The sequence below is a fragment of the Chrysochloris asiatica genome, unplaced genomic scaffold (genome assembly GCF_000296735.1).
Source record: "Chrysochloris asiatica unplaced genomic scaffold, ChrAsi1.0 scaffold00194, whole genome shotgun sequence".
NCBI classification, from domain to species: Eukaryota; Metazoa; Chordata; class Mammalia; order Afrosoricida; family Chrysochloridae; genus Chrysochloris; species Chrysochloris asiatica.
This window is the reverse complement of record NW_006408712.1, coordinates 5287927-5308861: the sequence shown is the minus strand read 5'-3', so window position 1 is coordinate 5308861 and position 20935 is coordinate 5287927. Positions and strand designations below refer to the sequence as shown.

The window sequence follows — 20935 nt, the reverse complement described above, 5'->3', positions numbered from 1 at the left end:
TATAGATTCAATTAAATGTAAGCTAATCACATTTCTTAGTTACATATATCCATCTCTGGACATAGATAGATGTTAACTATTACAATTGAATGACTACTACAGTAGGATTTTGCCTCCTAAAATCCCTAATACTTGCCTTACTAATTCTTCGACTTGCTCCAATAATATGTCTTTCTCTATAATCTTGATTTAAGCAGCTATCTTATGTTGTAATTGCTGTTTTGGCTGTATCTGGCAAATCATGAAGCCTTTCTTCCTTAAATCTTCTTTCTGAAATGTGGTTGTGATTAAGTAATCTTGGCTTCCTTTCTTTTTTCCTTGTACTCATGCTGAATGCTTCAGTTCTTCTGTTACTCTGAAGCTCTGACTTTGATTCTCTGGATATTTGAGGGTAAGATGGACACAGACTGAATTCATGATCAATCAGGGTTTCTCTCTTTGAAGAGTAAGTGTTGTTAGTTGAAACCTACTTTATTGCCATTAAGTTGAACTTATACAGTGTTCTTCATTTCTTTTGAAAGATTTAGAAAAGTTAAATTTTCTGTGGTTTTACTGTTTCACTTTTTGTGCCCTCCTGTGTTAATAGCTTATGAAAGGAAAAGATCTGTTCTTTTTAGTGTTGTTTTACCTTTAGGTTAGAACTTAAATGATTATAAATTTCAGGAGTGTCTGGATGTTTACAGATTATTACATTTTATTTTCAGAGTTAATTATGCTTACATTTTCCATGAAAGAGGTCTTCACAGAAACCGAAGTTTGTACATTTCTATGTAGGCTAGGTTTAAGCACCTTACTGGGGAGTACTGTTCTAAACTTTGGGCCACCACATCATTGAAGGCCATGTTTAACCATCAGCCAATCTTTTACAGCATCTTGTGTTTTTTTTTCACAGATTTCAGACTTCAGGAATCGTTCTTTAATCTCCCACAACTTCTTTTTCCGGAAAATGTAATGCAGGATAAAGATAATACCCTCGGTATGGTATATGTCAGGAATAGCATTCAGAATACTATGAAAATGATCGTAGAGTTCTGCTGCTCATTAAACAATTACATCATTTCTTCTGTATGATCAGCTTCGATGTTACCATTACAGACTACCATATATGTATTTTCTTCCTGTATTTTCTAATCTTTAATGATCATGACCCTGATACTTGATTAGCCAGTTATTGTGCAAAAATATATAATATTCAGTACACTCTGCCATTTTCTTTCTTCTCTATTTTCCTGAAGACTTCAAAGAGGTTCACTGTTCTTTTCATGTATTACACGTAGATTTAAAAGAAATTCATAGTAAAAAGAATTTAATCATTCCTAGTTATCTCAGTTAAGGAGCTCTGGTAGCATAGTGGTTATGAATAGGGCTGTGAACCCCAGGGTCAGCAATTCGAAACTACCAGCTGTTCTGTGGGAGAAAGATGAGACTTTCTGCTCCCATAAAGATTTACAGCCTCAGAAACCCCGTGCAGGGTCACTATGAGTCGGAACCAATTCCACAGTACTTAACAACAACAACAACAGCAGTTATCTCAGATACCAGGAACATGACCACTTAAGGCCATAGCCGATACCTGATTTTAACATAAATAATCAAATATTTAATGTATCTTAAGGATAGATTCGATTTTTTTAATTGTATTAGTGACTGCAAAATATATTTCAGTCTTCATTTTCAGCAGATTCTAATTTATCACCAAGGATGAATCTTAGCAATTTAACATTATTTTTATCACTAACTTTTCATTCCTTTTCACAGCTCTTCTCTCTTTTCTTTTTTTTCCTTAAAAACTGGATTTTGTCTTTGACAGAAAACATGACACAGATTTTCTTTGAGTATTTAGCCCTATTTTAGTGTCCTAATTTATTTAGTGCCAGTTTTCATGATTTTGTTTCTATTTTCAAAAAGAACTCTGTCTTATTATTTGATATATACATACCAAGACAATGTAACAAGCTGGGGAAGTTTTGTTTTTGTTTTTGTTTTGTTTTGGCTTGGGTTCCATAGCAATGGTTTGTGTTGTTGTAACTCAGTGAATTCCCTTCCAGGAATGATCTTATATAACTGCTCTCTCTGCTCCCTGCCCATGTAATAGCCTGTCACTTTCAGAAGGAAAGAATTCTATTTTGTACTTTTTGCATTTTTTGTAGGGAAAAGGAAAATTAATCCACTCACTTATACATTTATCCTGCATTAAAATAGCAAATGCCCTTACATTCACTATTTCAAAACTTTCCCAACTACTTAGGCAGTTCAAACACTAATCATAACTGCACCAAAGTAATTCTTTTGATGCTATGCGTATGACTTGTTTTTTATCTTCCCCTCCTTTTATTCATTTAACAATTGTTTAATGTTTACCACGAGCAAAGATATACCATGCTAGTCCTTAGAAAAGATACCAAGAGGAAACACACTTCAGTACTGCCCATAAAGATACTAAATGCTGGTATGGAAGATAGCTATTATTCAGAAGGCATATATTCTAGTTGAGAAATGGATAACTACATAAATCCATAGTCCAATGTGATAAGCTACATAAGAGTGGTACAGCTAAAGGACTCAGATCTGAAGAATGAGAAATTGCTTTCAGCTGGAGAAATAATACAAGGCTGTGTGGAAGAAGTAGAATTTGAACATGCAGGAATGAAAACACATTGCAGAGAGAAGAAATGGCGTGAACAAAAGCACAGAGCTGAGAAGCATTGAGTACGTAGAGACCCATAGGTTCATTTTCTTTAGAAGACCCAAGGATGAGTAGAAAGAAGTAGTTCTGAGTAAGATTAGCAAAGTTTGTTAAACCAGATTGTAGAGGACCCAATAAATCGGGCCATCATTTGAAGTTGTTTATATTTAAGATTTATCTATAAAGTCCATATAGAAATGTTAGGTGTTTGAATGTCTTTCAGGATAAATTGATTTTGGAAAATAATTCAGAGATAAGGCAACTAATTTTATAAAACTCATTTTAGAGTTTTTGTTGTTACCTTTATAAAATAAAGGCTAGTAAAAAAGAATATTATTAAATATATTTTGTGATAATATAATACAACCTGTGATCATTCATAAAACAAAATGCTCCTTGAGTGTCAGATACCTACTCCTGTTGTGGTGCTGTAGGATCAGCACTGGACTGCAAACCATAAGGTCGGCAGCTGAAACCTCAGAAACCCTATCTATACAGGGTCACTGTGAGTTGGAACAAGGAGCTCTGGTAGTGTAGTGGTTATGAATTGGGCTGCAAACCTCAAGATCAGCAGTTCGAAACTACCAGCTGTTCCACCGGAGAAAGATGAGGCTTTCTGCTCCCATAAACATTTACAGCCTCGGAAACCCTGTACCAGGTTGCTATGAGTCGGAACGACTCCACGGCACATAACCACCACCACCACCACCATGAGTCGGAACGGACTCAATGGCATTTAGCAGCAACTACATAAAGTGTATGGGGTCGTTATGAGTCTAAACCAACGCCACGACGCACAACAACAACAACATAAAATGTATAGTTGCTCTGAAACAGCACAGAAATAAGAAGGCATAACTTTGCCAGCAAGAACTCTGAATATCTTATTATGACTGAATCTTAAATCATTTGGAAGCATATTTAGAGTATCCTCTACTGGTACCTTGAATTTTTTGTTGTCTACCTGGAGCCAAAAATCATAAAATGATGGCCATAATGATTTCTTACAAATAAAACTTTTAAGAATTTTTTTTAAAAAACATCTCTTCAGGGAGCCTGAATGCTTCCAATAAGTTTTTTTGTATTCAAAAACCTGACCAATATATACACTTTTAATACAAAGATATTTATTTTCTAATGATACATGTTAATCTTTAATACCATGTGCATGCTGACAGTCAGCCTTATACACAGAAGTATTTTCTGATAATAGCACAGTACTAATGGAGTCCTGGTGTGGTGCTGTGGGTTAATGTGCCAGACTGCAAAGCCGTTTAAACTGCAAGGTCGGTGATTGAAGCTCACCAGCAGCTCCTCAGAAACCCTATACAGGGTTACTATGGATCATAACCTACTCGACGGCACTTAACAACAACAACAATGGCTGTTTATGTAGATTGTGGACATTGAGCTCCTCACCTCCCAAAAAAGATTAATTGAAACAACATACGCAAACTCCTGGTGATTATTCAAAGCCAACTGTCCTCCTCATTTTGACTTCTCTTGAACTGCTCAAGAACCTTACTCTTTTTGGTGTGGGTATGGTAATTTTAGCACTTAGCTACTCAACAGAGGAAAAGGTGATGATTTTATGTAATCCTTTCTTTCTAAGAGAAACTAGGAAAAAGCTACCAGCCTAAACAGCATCATCCATTCTTAATATGTGGTAATAATGAAAAACTCGGTCTAAGGCAACTCCTTGTAAATTTCAATCTACTTTAGCCAAAAACAGATCTCAGATCATATATAGAATAATGCTGCACTGTAGAGCTTCATTCTTAGGAATTCTATGATGTACGTGAAAGGGAGGAAGAAGAATGGGATATTGGCCCACTGAGTAACCTCCTTCACCAACATAATGAAGGCCAACTACACTAACAGACTGCCCAGGGTGAATGTGTAAGCATGACTGACTGAATCAGGTTCATCACAGAGAAACTGACTGCCCAAGTCCCCATTTTGGTGGGGACAACCTAAAGATATTAAAAGGGAATAGGAGAGCAGATCTAAATATCACTGGTTAAAGTCCCTGTAAGTTTTAAGAAAGGGCACATAATATAATAGAGCGATTAAATTTAATGTTTGAGTGACTGTTAGAGGAAAGGCAGATATATTCCACAGTAGTAACATATCAAGAATAAATTCCAGGGACATAAAACCAAAACGAGCCAAGTAACATTTGTTGAAACAAGAAGAATCTCCCTGTCTTTGGCTTTAAAAGCGAATGAATAATTCAACCCAATATTGTCAAACTAGGATACCATTATGCGAGGGCATTTGAAAGTGAATTCTTCAAAACTATCAACTTGGTCTTCTTCCTTAATGTTAACATGAATGATCCTCATCTCTTCTGTTTTTCCTCTTATGCTTTTTTTCTTTGTAACTAACTTCATCTTGACTCGTCATCATGCCAGAGAATTCCAGTTTCCTCTTTTTTATCTTCCTATCTTTTGTACCAGAATATATCTACAAATCTGAACACAAATGTATGTATGGCATGCAAAAGATGTAAGATTGTGACATTACCCCCCAGGTCCACTTAATGACTTAAGCTTTTTTGACCTGTATTGGATTCGCTTATTATAACTTACATTTTATAAGTGTTTTAAAGTGTCTGGGGTAGTAACAGTTTGATTGGTTTTGTTGTTTTGTTTTTAAGACAGATCTTTCAAAACACTATATAATAGTTCATTGACAATTTTAATGAATTACCTAAAGATCAGATGGTCATTTTTTTTAAGTATTTGTTGCTAAGGATTTATTAAATGAGACCTTCACTAATCTTTTCCAACAGGAATTACAAGGGTTTTCTGAATTTTAGAAAAGATGATTGAATTCACTGAATTGTTTGAGTATTACAAGCCAAGTCATTCCTTCTAAGACTCAACCAGTGTTTCTCCCAGTTTAATTCCCCCAGCCATCCAGTGGATTCTTGTTTTATTAAACAGACACTCAGTGAGCACTTGTATGTTCCAAACACAGCATTAGACACTACTAATGGAATAGAGACTAGAGTGTCTGATAGCTGCCTTTGAGGAATTTAGACTTGTAGGTAAGAAAATATTGTATGACTATACAAGGAGCTCTGGTAGTGTAGTGGTTACGAATCGGGCTGCGAACCTTAAGGTCAGCAGTTCGAAACTACCAGCCGCTCCGCGGGAGAAAGATGAGGCTTTCTACTCCCGTAAAGATTTACACCCTCGGAAACCCTGTACAGGGTCGCTATGGGTCGGACCCGACTCGACGGCACTTAACAACAACAACATACAAGGGTAAGATTATCTTCCAACATATTGTCCCACAGAGCAAGTTGCTGTACAAAACCAGTTACCTTCAAGTCTCCTGCATAAGGTTTTCAGTGACAGATTTTTCAGAGATAGATAACCAGGTTTTTTTTAGGTGCATCTGGTTGGACTTGAGCCTCAAACCCTTGGGTTAGCAGCTAAGATTATTAATTGTTTTCACCACCCAGACACCACTCACAGTGTCTGATTAAGGGGTTGTTGAGAAATCTTTTGCACTCCTATAGCATTTTTGTTTCAGTTTTTGATGGGATGTTTTCCATATTTTACACATATTTACACACAAAAATTACAAATGAGAAATGATCCCTATCTTTTGGCCCCAGGTATACTGTATGATGAACTCCTGGTATGGGACTGTAAAATAAGCACTGGACTGTTAACCACAAGGTCGGCAGTTCAAACCCATCAGCTGCTCCTTGGACACCCTGTGAGTCAAAACTGACTCCACAGCCCTATACAACAACATACTGTATAATACCATGTTCCAGCAAATAAAGTGTTTTATTCTTCTTTATTATTCCAAGGAGCCATATGACCTAAGTATACAAAGAGAAGGACTCCTCCAAAGAGAATCCTGAACTACTGAGGCTCTTTCAAGTGTTTGTTTCCACACAATTAGGATCAAAGATTTTTTTAAAAAACTAATATACTACCTATATTTTTATACTCTAATAGATCTATGTAGAACATATCTTACTGGAACTTGTATTCATTTGTTTTAACTTCTTTTCTTTTTAGTGGAACTGGATCACAGGATTGACTTTGAACTCAGAGAAGGCCTTGTGGAGAGCCGCTATTGGTCAGCTGTCACGTCGCATACTGCATATTGGTCATCTTTGGATGTTGCCCTCTTTCTTTTAACCTTCATGTACAAACATGAGCACGATAATGAGGCGAAACTCAATTTAGATCCAATCTGAACTCTTGAAGGACATTTAATGGCCCCAAACGGGTTTTTTTTTTTTTTTTCCTGTTAAAATGTGTGTGTCAAGACATGGAGATTTCAGGTTTAAGTATGTTTCAGTTTTGTTTAGGGCAAGAAATATTTGAATTTAAAAGCACCTTACTGTATTTGAAAGAGAAAAAGTGACCTAAAAAAGTTATTTATAGTTTTAATCATTTTGATTATGAACCTGACAAAACCCTTTACAGAGAGCATCAAGCAAGACCTGGAAACATGGGAGGTTTGGGTGAACTGCATGTAAAGAGAATCAGTCATGATCTAATGTCTTCCAGATAGAAAAGTGTACTAATGGGTTGGATCTAATATACTAACCAAAATATGTTCTAAATCTAAAATGGTCACGATCCAGTGTATTCTCGATAACGATCATGAGATGGTATTATTTTAGATTTCTCTGAAGGCCTACATTTCCACTACTTCATTGAAAAAGCAGTATAACATTTTAAATGTTTTGAGTTTAACTTTAGAAAAACTAATGCTAAAAAAGAAACAATATTTGAATTCCTGTATTTATATAATGTATTACCTCTGACTAATTGTTTATTTCAGTGTATGAAATGCATATTTTTTACTGTTTCCTTTGAACATAATTTAAGAACCACTTTATTTTCTATGGTGTTAAGACCCTTTTTTCTCAGAATTCCATCTTTGTACTCTTCAGATGAATATATAGACACTGTGGCATACTTTCAGTATTTTTTTTTTCCATTAAAAACATGTGGTTTCATACAAATAACATTCATTTAGTAATTTTAGAAGAAAATAAAAATAATTATGTCACGTGTACTTCAGCTAAAGTTGACATAGAGCACTTTAAAATGAATACATTTCATTAACTTTATTGAAAAATTAGTAAACTCCTTTGGAGTATGACACATAGTTTAAATGTATAAATATGTGTGTGCCAAACAATTAATATAAGTCAAGGGGTGGAGTGCCACTAACTTACTTTTTAAATGTTGAGTAAAACATGATCAAGACAGAAGCCACAGAAGACCAGGATTCCCAGGCGCTAGAGAGGTTTTCCTCAGCTGCAAACATTTCCACAGTGCTTTTCATCTGAGGAGCTCAAAGTACTTTTAAAAAATAATACATTCAATAATCTATGTAGTTGCTCCAGGAGGTAAATGAGTGTTCTTCTCAGGTTACATGTTAATAGACTAAGTAAGGCACCAAACATTTAAAGTGCCTTGAATTCGATTACATAGCAGATCAGAGGAGCTTAGACTGAAATCAGACCATATTCTCTCATATGCTGTTCAGTGATTACTAATTCTCATGTGACCTCTTAGTAGTTTGCAAACAGTAATAATGATGGTGACAGTAATAATAGAAGTTGAAATCCAGATTTAGGAGAAACGGCTGTGAAGCCACTATCTTACCTTACTTGTCTTATACTTTCTTGGGCTGTCAGACACAGACATACTTTAGAGGGCATTAGTAGCCATCTTTGCCACAACCAACCCTCACTGCTGAATGGCTCACACTAGGTTCCACCCACGGTGCTGTCTTTGCTTATCTTGCAAGGATTCTTCTTAGCTTTCCAATAATCATTGTCTTAACTGGAAGCAAAGCCGATCAGTTGCTTGCATATCTTAGCTATTCCTTTCTTTGTAAGGAAAGTACAGTCCATGATTTACTGTAGGTTTTACTCCCCACCATCAGTATTCTTGGCTCTCTTGGCGTTTAATTGACTTTTCACAAAATAAAACACATCTTTTTAGTGTGTAAAAAAATCCTAAGCCTCCATAACCAGGAACATGATTCACTAAGAAACCCTTCCTATAAAAGGATTTTAATGAGATCTTAGCAAAGCTGAAGAATCTTGGTTTCAAATTTAGAGGTTCCTATGAACTCAGGTGATTTTCATAGCCTGTTGATTTCATAGCTCTAATTTAGTTCTCAGGAAAATTAAATCATATGACTGTGTTACTAAAAGTACTTGAGCATATGATGCTGTGTGGAGTGTGCCACTCCAATTCCTGAGAGCTTTACAGGACCCACCTTTTTACTTGAGAAGAGAGAAAGTCTACCACAGCTTTTAATCTGATATCATTGAATAAAAAGATTCACAGAGCCATAGGAATGTACGTTTCCTTTTTTTCACTGAAAACAGTGTCAAATTTAACCTCTTTCTGCTTATCTGAATTCTTGGAAAAAGCATCATCCAAAACTCCATTTTCACAACGAGACTAGCTGGGCTACTGGATAGGTATTTGGGTTCCGTTACATCATTTAACCACTGGAGACAGTGCTTTATGTTTTACAGTACTCTTCTCTTTGTCGTACTCATTTCTGTGTCTCTGCCGTGTCATCCGGGGGTGCACGTGTATATATGAAGTAGTATGCAGAGCATTGATAATCCTCACTTTATTTAGAAGCTAAGTCAGTTACTGAGTAACTCTTGGAAACTTTATTCCAACAAGTCCTAAATTGGCCCAAAAGTTCTATTTTTTATACCATTAAATTTTCATATTCTGTTTTGTGTACATGCAATGATGTTTCCCTGAGTACTGCTCAGATCGTTCTATTTTAAGCAGTTCAGTTCCCAAGAGATATTAAAGGTTAGAATAAAGAAGAATGTCTTTGGGTTAAATCTTGACATATTATTTACTGTAAAATTAGCCTCTGCTGAGACGTTTTATTGATGTCCTGATGGCTCAGGAGTTAAGCACTCAGCGCTGAACTGAAAGGTTGGCGTGTTGAACTCTTTCCAGCTTACCACCCACTCCGTGGGAGGAGATGTGGCACTCTGCTTCCACAAAGAGTACAGCCCTGAAAGATAGGTTGTTGAGTAGAAATTAGACAGCATCGGGTTTGGTTTTTTTGTTTTTAGGTCTTTTTATTAGTTGATTAAGTAGTCGTTGATCTTATTTTTCCAATATTGTTTCAATTTATATTTGTTACAAAATATGCTGGTTTTCCAGCATCTACTCCTTTATGAGTCAGAACCAACTCCACGGCATGTAACAACAACAACAACTCCTTTATGTATGAATCAAACCTTAGGAATTTTACATGCCTTACTTGCTATTAAACAGTATCTGTTAGCTTTTTTAAACACTTAACACTGAATGCGTTCTATTATAGAAGCCCTCAGACAAGCGACATGTAAACATTAATCCTCTTGATACTTCATGGGATTGAAGCAATGTAGTTTATAATGTGTCTAAGAAGTCCTGGTGTGGTGCTGGAGAATAAGCATTGGACTGCTAGCCTCAAGGTCGGCGGTTCAAACCCACCAGCCACTCTCTGGAAACAGGGTCCTCATGAGTCAGAACCAACTTGACAGAACTTACCAACAGTCACCCCTGCCTCAGCTATGTGCTTTCTGCAAAGTGTAGACAGAAGGAAAAGACATCACTCATTTCTTGTCACAGCTAGTTCAGCCTTCATCCCAGTGATAGTGATAGTCATAGCACCTGAACCTCCTTGAAGTGGAATCAGATCCAATCAACAGATTTTTACTGCAAGACATAGAGGAGAAAACAAAAGTCATGGGCCAAATAATTGTTGGGACACCATCTGACCACATACACTCACATGTGTTGTGCTAACCCCCCTAAAGCCCATTCCATTAAAATGGTGAGGCACATAAAATGGTTTGTAACAGCACTACTTTGCAACATGCATCAAAATATTTATTACTGTATTATTTAAATACATTCTAGTGTTTTTGGAAGTGTCTCTTTAGTGTTTTTATGCATAGAAAGCAACCATACTTAACTGTTCCAATTTAGGTTCAAATTCGACTTAAAGACAGATTTAGGAATGAAATTCATATATAATCCAGGGTCTGCCTTTATATAATATGGTGTTCCCACAATGTCCAAATCATGTAACTTCCGTTCCACGGATCACATCACAGATATTAAGTGACACGTGACTGTAATTGGATTTCTTTCTGATGAATTAGACTGGTTAGTATTTCTGTCTTCTCAGCTAGTTACGACTAAGGCATTTTGAGAAAACAAAATTATTAAGTGTATTTCTTAGAATTGTTTCTGAATATTCTCTTATTAAAAGTGGGACTAAAGAAGGTATGAACGTCAGCATCAAGACAGAGGAAAATGGGTGTAGTAATTAGGAACTGGGAAAGAAAACTAGAATTAGACTAAAGCCTCTGAGTATTGGTATAGTGCTGTAGGCTCAGCACTGGACTGTGAATCACACAGTCGGCTCCTTGGAAAACCTATACAGCGTCGCTATGAGTCAGAACCTACTGGATGGCACTTAACAGCAACATCTGAATATTAGACAGTAGTTGACTTCGGATTACTCTTAAGTTTTTCATCCCTTATTCTGAATCTGCTCTTGTTCCTGGGCTCTGAAGCCTTCTACCAGAAATCCTGTTACTACTAATTCTTCCATGAGTAGAAACCCTATGGTTGTCAGACTGAATTTGAAACCCATATATTTTTTTATGGTTAGGTATGGGCAGTACTAATATTTTAGAACGCTTAGTTTTAAAAAAAAAAACAACTGCTATATCTACAAACTGCAGATTTGGTTGGAAGCCCCCCTGCTGAATACTTAACCGCTGATCTATGCTGGGTCTAGGAAACCAATACAACTCAATCTGTCTCCCTGCAGTCTCCTTTTGGGTTAGTCAAAGGGAAAGGAAGTTGTCAAGGAAACATAATATGGAGTGTAGAGCAATGTACATAATGGCATGATACTGAATTTCATCTCAAAGGTCCATTTAGTGAGACTTCACTCATGTACTTAGGCCATGTCATCAGGAGGGACCAACCCTCGAGAAGGACATTATGTTTGGTTAAGTAGAAGACCATCAAAAAAGAGGAAGACCTGCAACAAGATGGAATGACACAGTGGCTGCACCAGTGAGCACAAACAGTGATTGTAAGGATGGCGCAAGACCAGGCAGCATTGAGTTCTGTTATACATGGATCACTAGTTAGCCAACTCAACGGCACCTAATGAGTAACTGATAGTGACAACTTGGGTCATACACAACCTGCGTGAGTCTTCAGTTAATGCTTTTGATTATTAAAAAAAACTAAAATGTCAGGGTTTGTATAGAATTTTAGAGGAGGTGCCACCAAAAGCACTCTTTTAATCAAGAGGTTGGTGACTGGGACCCATCTAGAGGCACTTCCTAGAATAGGCCTACTGACCTGCTTTCAAATAACCCAGTGGAGCAGTTGCTCTGCACACATGGAGCTGCTGACTCAGAATCCCATATTGCAGGTTTACATAAAGGATTAAATGGCAATTAAAGCAGTGGAAAGTAAATTGAGTAACATTTGGGTTCAGCCCAAAAATTCAATGAATGATCAAATGTACAGAAGCAAAGGAAAGCAATGTAGGCTTAAAAAATGCTGTTAGCAATAGTCAAATTTTAAAGCTGGGAAGTGCCAAATTAAAAGAGTTTTTATAACAGTTTCTTTGGAAGTTTTGATACACTAAATGGCATTGTGAATCTATTTGAGGGTGGTAGCTATGTGGTATACATTTTTCCAAATTTAAGCAGACTTTTTTTTATCAATGGAGAATTGCATGTGACTTAGGGACATAGAGAAATGCTGATCAGATATAATTCTCTCATTTTACAGACTTTGATCCCCTCATATGCAAATTCTTCATGTTATAAAATTCTACTGAGCCAGGACTACAACCTAGTCCCCTGACTCCCAACTAGGCCTGTCACATCATTGCCTGTTTTCTCTGACAGAGAACATCTTTATTGTTGTTGAGTGCTGTTGAGTCAGTTTGGACTCAGCAACCCTATATAGGGTTTCCTAGGAGCGACTGGTGAGTTTGAACCACCAACCTTCAAACCGACCTTGTGGTTGAGTGCTTATCCTACAGCGCCACACCAGGATTCACAGGCAAGAAACTACCTCATAGGGGTTTTGTGCCTCTTTCACCCCAGACCTCCATCCCATGTTTGCTTCCAGCAAGCACATGACAAATGTGCATATTCTTGAGTTGATCTACCTTCTTTGTTCTCAGGCCCTCATGAAAGAGGTTCCTACCAGGTCTTGACATATTTTTGCAGGTTTCAGATTCAAAACAGCCAGGGAAGAGGAAAAAAAGGTAAGACAAAAGCAAAAAACTACCCGGAAAGATTTTGTTTTCCATTCTGATGACAAATGCAAACTTAGTAGGGAAATAAGTTAGAGTGTTAAATGTTCAGTATTCATGTTCTGTTCTCTCCATAATTGGCTTTCAATTCATGACAAGTAGATCATTTCTAAAACTGTTCCAACGTAGATTAGCTGATAAAAGTTTTTAACTTAAGTACTGTTGGGAAACTAGGAGAAGAACTTTTGCAGATATTTTGTGTGTGTTCCCCAAAATCCCTTGGCAGATTGTTAACAGGCACTTTTCCTCTGCTTTTGTGTTTGAGTGGAGTAGGCGTGTGCTTAGTATTGTCTGTTACCTTGTGGTTTTTCATTTACACATAATGAGTGCAGCTTGTTTCCTCCCCACCCTACAGTTATCAGGATATGTCGGGAAATTATTCTTTAGGAAGATTACATCTGGTCTTCTGTTGTAAGATGAAAATCAAGTATGTTACTATTTCACCTTTAATGCTTTCTCCTGGAAGACATCAAGAATCTATGCGCATCGCTCATTCCCTTGAGTACACCCTTACCTACTGCCATCTCTACTTGATCTCTAAAATGCTTCATTGATTTCCTGTGAGCTTTGTATAACCATTTTTTGGTTCTGAAACTGTCACAATAAATTCCTATTCTTCCAGTAAGAATCTGGGGAGGTTTTGCATTTTGCTCTTGAGTTGTACATTTCTCAGAAGCAGCTCACAGCTCACAGTGTGACTCTCCTGAGATTCTTTTACTGCTTTCTTTGTTTGTGCTTCTATGCCCTTTCTCTGTGTTCCCTCTCCCTAACAGTAGTGGATCCTGTCAGTAACTGCAGTAATGATTCTTTCCAGTAGCCTTTTATTTTTGTTTTCTTTGCTAACTCTCATTTCTAGTAGTCATGGCAGTTTGGTCTTCTCAGAATCTCCAATTTTACTGACTCGTGCATTATTTCTGTTTATCTCTGCAGTGATAAGCCTGGATGGTATTTAAAAAGCCAAAACTTAGAACCTTGATTTCTAACATTGTCCAGTTCTGAATATTCTCACTTGGAATTCTGGTGCATGCACATTTAATAGATTCAAAACAATGAGAGGTAAATATAGTGTTTTCTCTTGGATTGTACTGTCTAGAATTGATCTGTTTTTCTCTTCTTTACCCCTGGTTCCATTATCCCCACCCCCATCCCCTGCCAATTATTTTATTGTTAAATAGCAGTGAATGAGATGAACACCCTCTTAAGTTGGCAGGTACTTTTGTAGCCAGCTGTGCCAATTCTTAAAACTACAGAAACAGGTGCTGTGCAGTATAGTAAACAGCCTCGGAGACTGGGATGTTGTGAGCATTCTAGGAAATATAATCCTGACCCTATGTAATGTATGATAAACCTCCCAAAGAGTTTATGATGATTCAGAACTTTAAGATCTGACTATGACCATCACACACTATTAATCGTTGGAAGTTTGGTGGCCACAGTGGCACATTATGAGCTCATAGCATATAATCCAGAGTATAACCCATAACTTTTCAGTCCAGAATTCAAAAGATAACCATAATGCCCAAGTTTTTAAGCTAGTCTAAATACATGGTAACTGATAGAAAATTAACCCCAAGGAATGATGCAGATAGGGACCAACTACATTTCCCATTTGGTTGGTGCAGAGTGCTAAAAAGTAGAATGTTTCAGGCATATATTGTGTGAGTCCAGGAGTTTTCAGTGCTGTGCACGCCTGGTGTGGCACAGCAGGATCAGCACTGGACTGTGATCCACAAGGTCAGTGGTTCAAACCTACCAGCTGCTCCTCAGAAACCCCATACAGGACCGCTATGAGTTGGAACCTGCTTGATGACCCTTAACGACATAAAAAAAGTAATCCCCTAAAGGGATGTTGACCTTAGTTTGGGAACTAAATGACATGGATGTAGCAACTGCATTATAGAATTGAGGTGGGACATTATGGTAAACTGTTGTTGTTGTTGTTAATTGCCGTTGAGTCGATTTCGACCCATAGCGACCCTGTACAGGGTTTCCGAGGGTGTAAATCTTTACGGGAGTAGAAAGCCTCATCTTTCTCCTGCGGAGTGGCTGGTAGTTTCAAACCACTGACCTTAAGGTTCGCAGCCCGATTCGTAACCACTACGCTACCAGAGCTCCTTATTAGATACAAGAAAAAGCAAATGGGGAAGGGAAGAGATTTAGTACAAGATCATGATAGTCTGGTAGCTTAGTTCAAAAAAGTTAACCTAGAGTCTGTTTCTGAGAAAGACGATATCGGGTGATACAGGTCTAACCTCATTCGCTCAGTCAAAGCCTTTTTGATGGACTCACTTCATTGGAGCGTCACCGCAACCCAGCCCAACTTACTAAAGCCTGACTTTCTACTCCCTGTTCCCAACAGTGAAACTCCTTTTTGTCACAGCAAACTACATTTCATTCACCTAAGAATGCCTTGCATTTTCATCATTGTAGTGACTGCATGTTGCTTTTGTCGTCACAGCATCCTTTTCCCATTCTTGGGTCCATTCCTCCCTGCTTCCTTAGGAAGCACTACCCTAGCCTTCCTTACTCTGATTCTAATGGGGCTACAAGCCTATGGAGTTCATGCAGCTTTTCCCACCCTTGGTTAAAATTCTTTTCTCCTACGTATGAGTCCGTCTCAACAGTAACAGCTGATGGTGATGGTGTCTGCACCCGTGGCCAGGTAGTGGGGACATGACTCAGGCCAGGCCATATTTCCCACTTGATGAGCCACAGTGATTAGCCCAGAGATAGACACATGACCCAAACTAGACCAGATAGAGCCCTTCCCTGGCATTTTATTTGCAGGCCTCAGGATGCAGAACACCACCTTTGGCTATGAACACAATCGAGCTGCATGGATAGTGCCCTTTGCCATGAGGGAGAGAAGGAAGGTCATGCGGATGGATGAGTGGGACCAAGACTTCCTGGAGAACTGAAGCAGTAATTGCCACCAGATTTCCCAGTTACGGTGTTTGGGTTTGGTTTAAACTGTTTGGGGATGAGTTTCAGTCTCTTGGATCCAGAAGAGTTCAAATTAATCGTTAATGAAAAATAACTTTCACATCCCTGATTTTAATAGAAATTATTCTATATTTGAGGACAATGTCTTGTGAAACCTTTCTTCATTCCCCTGGTTGAAAGGAATTACTGTTTGTGAGCCCTCATCAGCAGTGAGTACCTCAGTAATTGTTCTGGTTTCATTATGCCTTGATTTGGGATTTGATTACATGCCACTGGCCTACTTGTTTGCAAGTTCATTACAGGTAGGGAGCATGTTTTAATGACCATTTGACACTCATGGATGCTTGAATTCAATCTAGACTGGTACTGTGTACCAGGCTTTATTCTGCGTACTGGGAAAAAAACACACAAATAAAATCATTTTTAAATTGTTGCCCTCATGGAGTTTACGTTCTAATAGGGAAATTGACCAAAATTCAAGGGAAGTGCTAAATTGGAGAAACCTTGAGAAAAGCACCAAGAAGCATTTTCTACAATCAAAGCAAAATTAGTAGCTCTTTATAGCGCAGGAGAATTCCTGTATGCTACGGACAGTTAATGTACTGTCTACTAAGGTTGGAAGTTTGAATCCACCAAGAGGCACATAGAAAGGTCTGGCAATCTACTTCCAACAAATCTAACCTGTGGAGCACAGTTCTACTCCTAAACACACATGGGGTTGCCTTAACTGAGAACTAACTGTATGTGCACTGGTTTCAGTTGTATGGATACCACATTGAAGTGGGGTAGAATGGTGGAAAGTACACTGAGGGGATGAACTTGAAAATGAAACTTGAGTTTACTATAATTATAGACACTCCCCAACTGGTCACTATAGTAACATCTAACTCTGTTCCCTAACCATAACATTGTGTATGTGTTCCGATCTATCTACCTTCCATTGCCTCTCTCTTCCACTGGGTTCTTTAATTTTTGTTTGTATTTGTTGGAACTTAGCAGTAATCAATTTATAATTGGAAAAAATTACACATTTTCAGTGCTTTCAGTTACAGATGATTGTCTCATGTTAGGTGCCATCGAATCAGTGCTTACTCCTAGCAAACTTATGCACAACAGAACAAAACACGTCCGATCCTGCACCAACCCCACAATCATCATTACACTTGAGCCTGTTGCTGCTGCACTTTGGCAATCCATCTCTTTGGGAGTTGTTTTTTTCATGACCCTTCACATGTCCTTTTCCAGGGACTGGCCCCTCCTAACACCATAAGTCAAATGCACAATTCTACAATCTTCCTTATTCACTGTCCAGATTTCACATACATATGAAGTTACTGAAGATAACAATACTTGGGTCAAGCACAACTTAGTCCTCAAAGTGACATTTGCCCTTCCACACTTTAAAGAGGTGTTATGCAGCAGATTACCTAATGGTAATCTTGACTGCTGCTTCCATGAGTATTGATGGTGGATGTAAGCAAAATGAAGTATTTGACAACTTCAATCTTTTCTTCATTTATCATGTTATGTATTGGTCCAGTGGTTAGAGTTTTTTCTTTACATTGAGGTGCAACCCATACTGAAAGCTGTGGTCTTGATCTTCATCAGTAAATATTTTAAGTCTTCACAGCAAGCAAGGCTGTATCATCTGCATACCGTAGGTTATTAATGAGTCTTCATCCAATCCTGATGCCACATTTTTCTTTACATAATCCAGCTTCTTGGATTATTTGCTCAGCACACAAATTGAATAAATATGGTGAAATAATACAACCCTAGTGCACGCCTTCCTAATTTTAAAGCATCAAGTGTCCCCTTATTCTGTTCTAACAATTGTCTCTTGGTCTATGTACAGGTTCCTTGTGAGCACAATTAAGTGTTTCAGAATGCCTGCCCGTTCTCTGCAGTGTCCATAGCTTGTCATACTCCACATATAAACTGCACACAGTCAATAAAGCACAGGTAAACATCATTCTGATATTCTCTGTTTAAGCCAAGATCCATCTGATGTCAACAATGATATCCCTCATTCCAAGATCATTCCTATGCAAAACTTGCCTCTGATGCTAACTGATCACATGTGCTCTCATAGCTTTTGCATAGTATGCGTCTGCAAGGGAAATGCGCCCACAGGGAATGACAGTGTAAAGTCACTTCCACGCTGGTCAAAGCTGGGACATCTCTCTTTGGGAGCTGAGTCTGTTTCATCATAGCAACACCAAACTAAACAGTCATTTTTGACACATCAAAACTGTGGGCATTTTTCTCAAATTGTTGGTCTAAAAATTTGCTAACACCACTTATTTCAAAGGGTGTCGATTTTCACATAAAGCTCTTTGGAACCTAACCAGGTCGGTAAGTGAGAGAATTATCTAATTTAGTGCTCACAATATGTATTTTTTCTATCAAAATATTTAAGGATATGTCTGTATACTTAGAACTGGGAGCTTACTAATTTTTTAAGTTTATTAAATTCTCAGTCATGGCTTTAATTAGAATCATTGGTAAGATTTACTGAAGATTTGTGGTCTACCATGCACACTATTCTAGGGGTTTTCAATATATGCCTACTCCTCACTTGTCAGCTGTCATTATCCTTACAGTCTGGGAGTGGTAAAGGGCCCAGGACACAGTGGACTGGAGGCAGCTGCTGCTGTCAATGGATTCTGCACATAGAACTCTGACTCAGGAGCCAGAGGATGCAGCTCCACACTGCAGGAGCTAGAGCAACCGCCTCCATTCAGGAGGGTTCCTGGGAGCACAGAGAGGAGCTCAAAAGTTGCAGGAGAAGGAAGTGATTGTGGAAGTGCAGTGGGTGCCTCAATCAAGAGGCAGGAGTCCTGGAAATGCCTGCTTACTGGAGCCTGAGGGGGAGGGGTACCAAGGGTGCAGGAGGGACGACTAGTTCAGACCCATGGAGGAGAGAGCACCCTAGGGCACAGGACCAGGAGGCACAGCAGAGGAAGTTGTGATGACACCAGGGTAAAGTGTAGTGCAGGACATAGGGCTGGCCACACACAGCACTGGGAACTGGGGAAGCTTGGAAGCTACTCTGAATGGCTGTATCTGCAGGGAGCCTGCTAAAGACAGCAGATAAGCAAGTTAGGCAATTTCACATAATGTCGATTTTCACATAAAGCTCTTTGGAACCTAACCAGGTCGGTAAGTGAGAGAATTATCTAATTTAGTGCTCACAATATGTATCCCGAAGTAGTAGTGTTAGCCCTTATACAATGAAACAAGACACAGAAAGGTTAGGTAGGCAGACCACAGTCACATGACAAAAGCTCTGCCGCCTTCTCCTAGTTTCATGTGTTTGCAAGCACCCAGACTCTACATGCTGCAGGTAATCTGAGGATTATCAAACTGAAATTCTCACCTGCTCTTCTGCCGTGGTCTGGGTTATTGGTAAAAAGCTGCAGCACTCCTTGCAAATGAGAGAAAAACACGAGTATTCCCCAAGAAAGGAGAAACAGGTGATCCTGTTCTGCTTTACCCCCTTTAGGGCTTTGAGAATAGCTGGTGTCAACAAGTGAGTTGCCCGTTGAATCGAATCTTACCTGTGTTCCTTTGGAACAGATAGCAGCTAATATCCATTGAGTCGGTTCCCATAGCGACCCTGTATAATGTTACCGAGAAGCGGCTGGTGAGTTTGAACCGCCAGCCTTGCAGTTCAAAACGACCTTGCAGTCCAAATATTCTTAAAGTCCTGGTGTGGCACTGTATGATAAGCACTGGATCACAAGATTGGTTTGAACCAAAAGGTCGGCAGTTCAAATCTACCAGCTGCTCCTCAGAAGCCCTATACAGGGTCACTGAGTTGGAACTGACTCTACGCCATTTAACAAGGACAAGTGAAAAAGTAGTCCTGGAATTACTCAATCCACATTACCTAGGTTTAGGACATCTGAAACAATCATGTATTTTAATCTATCACATACTGTAATCATAGAATCACCCTGAAAACACATTTTTAATGATGTGAAATCTTTTTTCAGAATTCAGACCTGAAGTCTTAGAGACATTTGTCTAGTCGTTATACATGAACCTTTAAAGGTGTGTATATGTATGGTGATGATGGTGGTGGTATGCCATGGACTTGGTTTCCGAGGCTGTAACTCTTTACAGGAACAGAAAGCCTCATTTTTCTCCTGTAGAACCGCTGGGAGTTTCAAACTCACTGACCTTGAGGTTAGCAGCCCAACTCGTAACCACTACGCTACCAGAGCTCCTTGTGTATGTATATGTGTATACATTTATGTAATATTTGTTGTTAGGTTCTGTCAAGTTCTTTCTAACTCATATCAACACTAGTACAACAAAATAAATTGTTCAGTCCTATGGAGCTGTGGTGTGGCAGTATGAGTTAATGAGCTGGACTGCAAAGTCAGTTTAAAGCACAAGGTCAGAGGGTCAAGCTCACCAGCTGCTCCTTGGAAACTCTATAACAGGATTGCTATGGGTCAAAACCTACTTAACAACAACATGCCACCCTCACAAATCATCAATGTTTGAGGCCATCATTGCTGACATGAGTCAATCATCCAGTAGTCTTCTTTTTTAGTGACCCTCTGCTAAGGAAAATGGAGTTCAGGTGTGGCGCTGCAAGTTAATGTGCTAGACTGCAAGGTCAGTTTGAACCGCAAAGTCAGTGGTTCAAACCCACCAGCTGCCCCTTGGAAACTTGACAGCACTTAGCAACAACAATCAAGCATAATGCCCTTCTCCATATATACAGAATACGCATATGTTGTTGTTGTTATTAAGTGCTGTCGAGTCAGTTCCAACCCATAGAGACCCTGTACAGAGTTTCCAAGGAGCTTGAGCCACCGACTGTGTGGCTCAAACGACTTTGTAGTCCAGCACATTAGCTGTGGCTATATTTAACTACATATATAAGGAGCTCTGGTAGTGTAGTGGTTATGAATC

General features: G+C 38.6%; 1 protein-coding gene across 3 annotated transcripts in view; it reads left to right on the top strand.

Annotated features, from left to right (window-relative positions):
• Positions 1–7688, top strand: part of DDHD1 (DDHD domain containing 1) — a 125396-nt gene extending 117708 nt beyond the window's left edge. Inside the window, exons 12-13 of one of the 3 annotated variants that reach the window (XM_006872362.1) lie at positions 893–976; positions 6730–6911. In XM_006872362.1, the coding sequence (XP_006872424.1) occupies positions 893–976; positions 6730–6911 (266 nt within the window). Of the gene's footprint in view, positions 1–892; positions 977–6729 lie in introns of all 3 variants that reach the window. The other 2 variants (XM_006872363.1, XM_006872364.1) reach the window with 2 other exon arrangements.
• The last annotated feature ends 13247 nt before the right edge of the window (positions 7689–20935 follow it).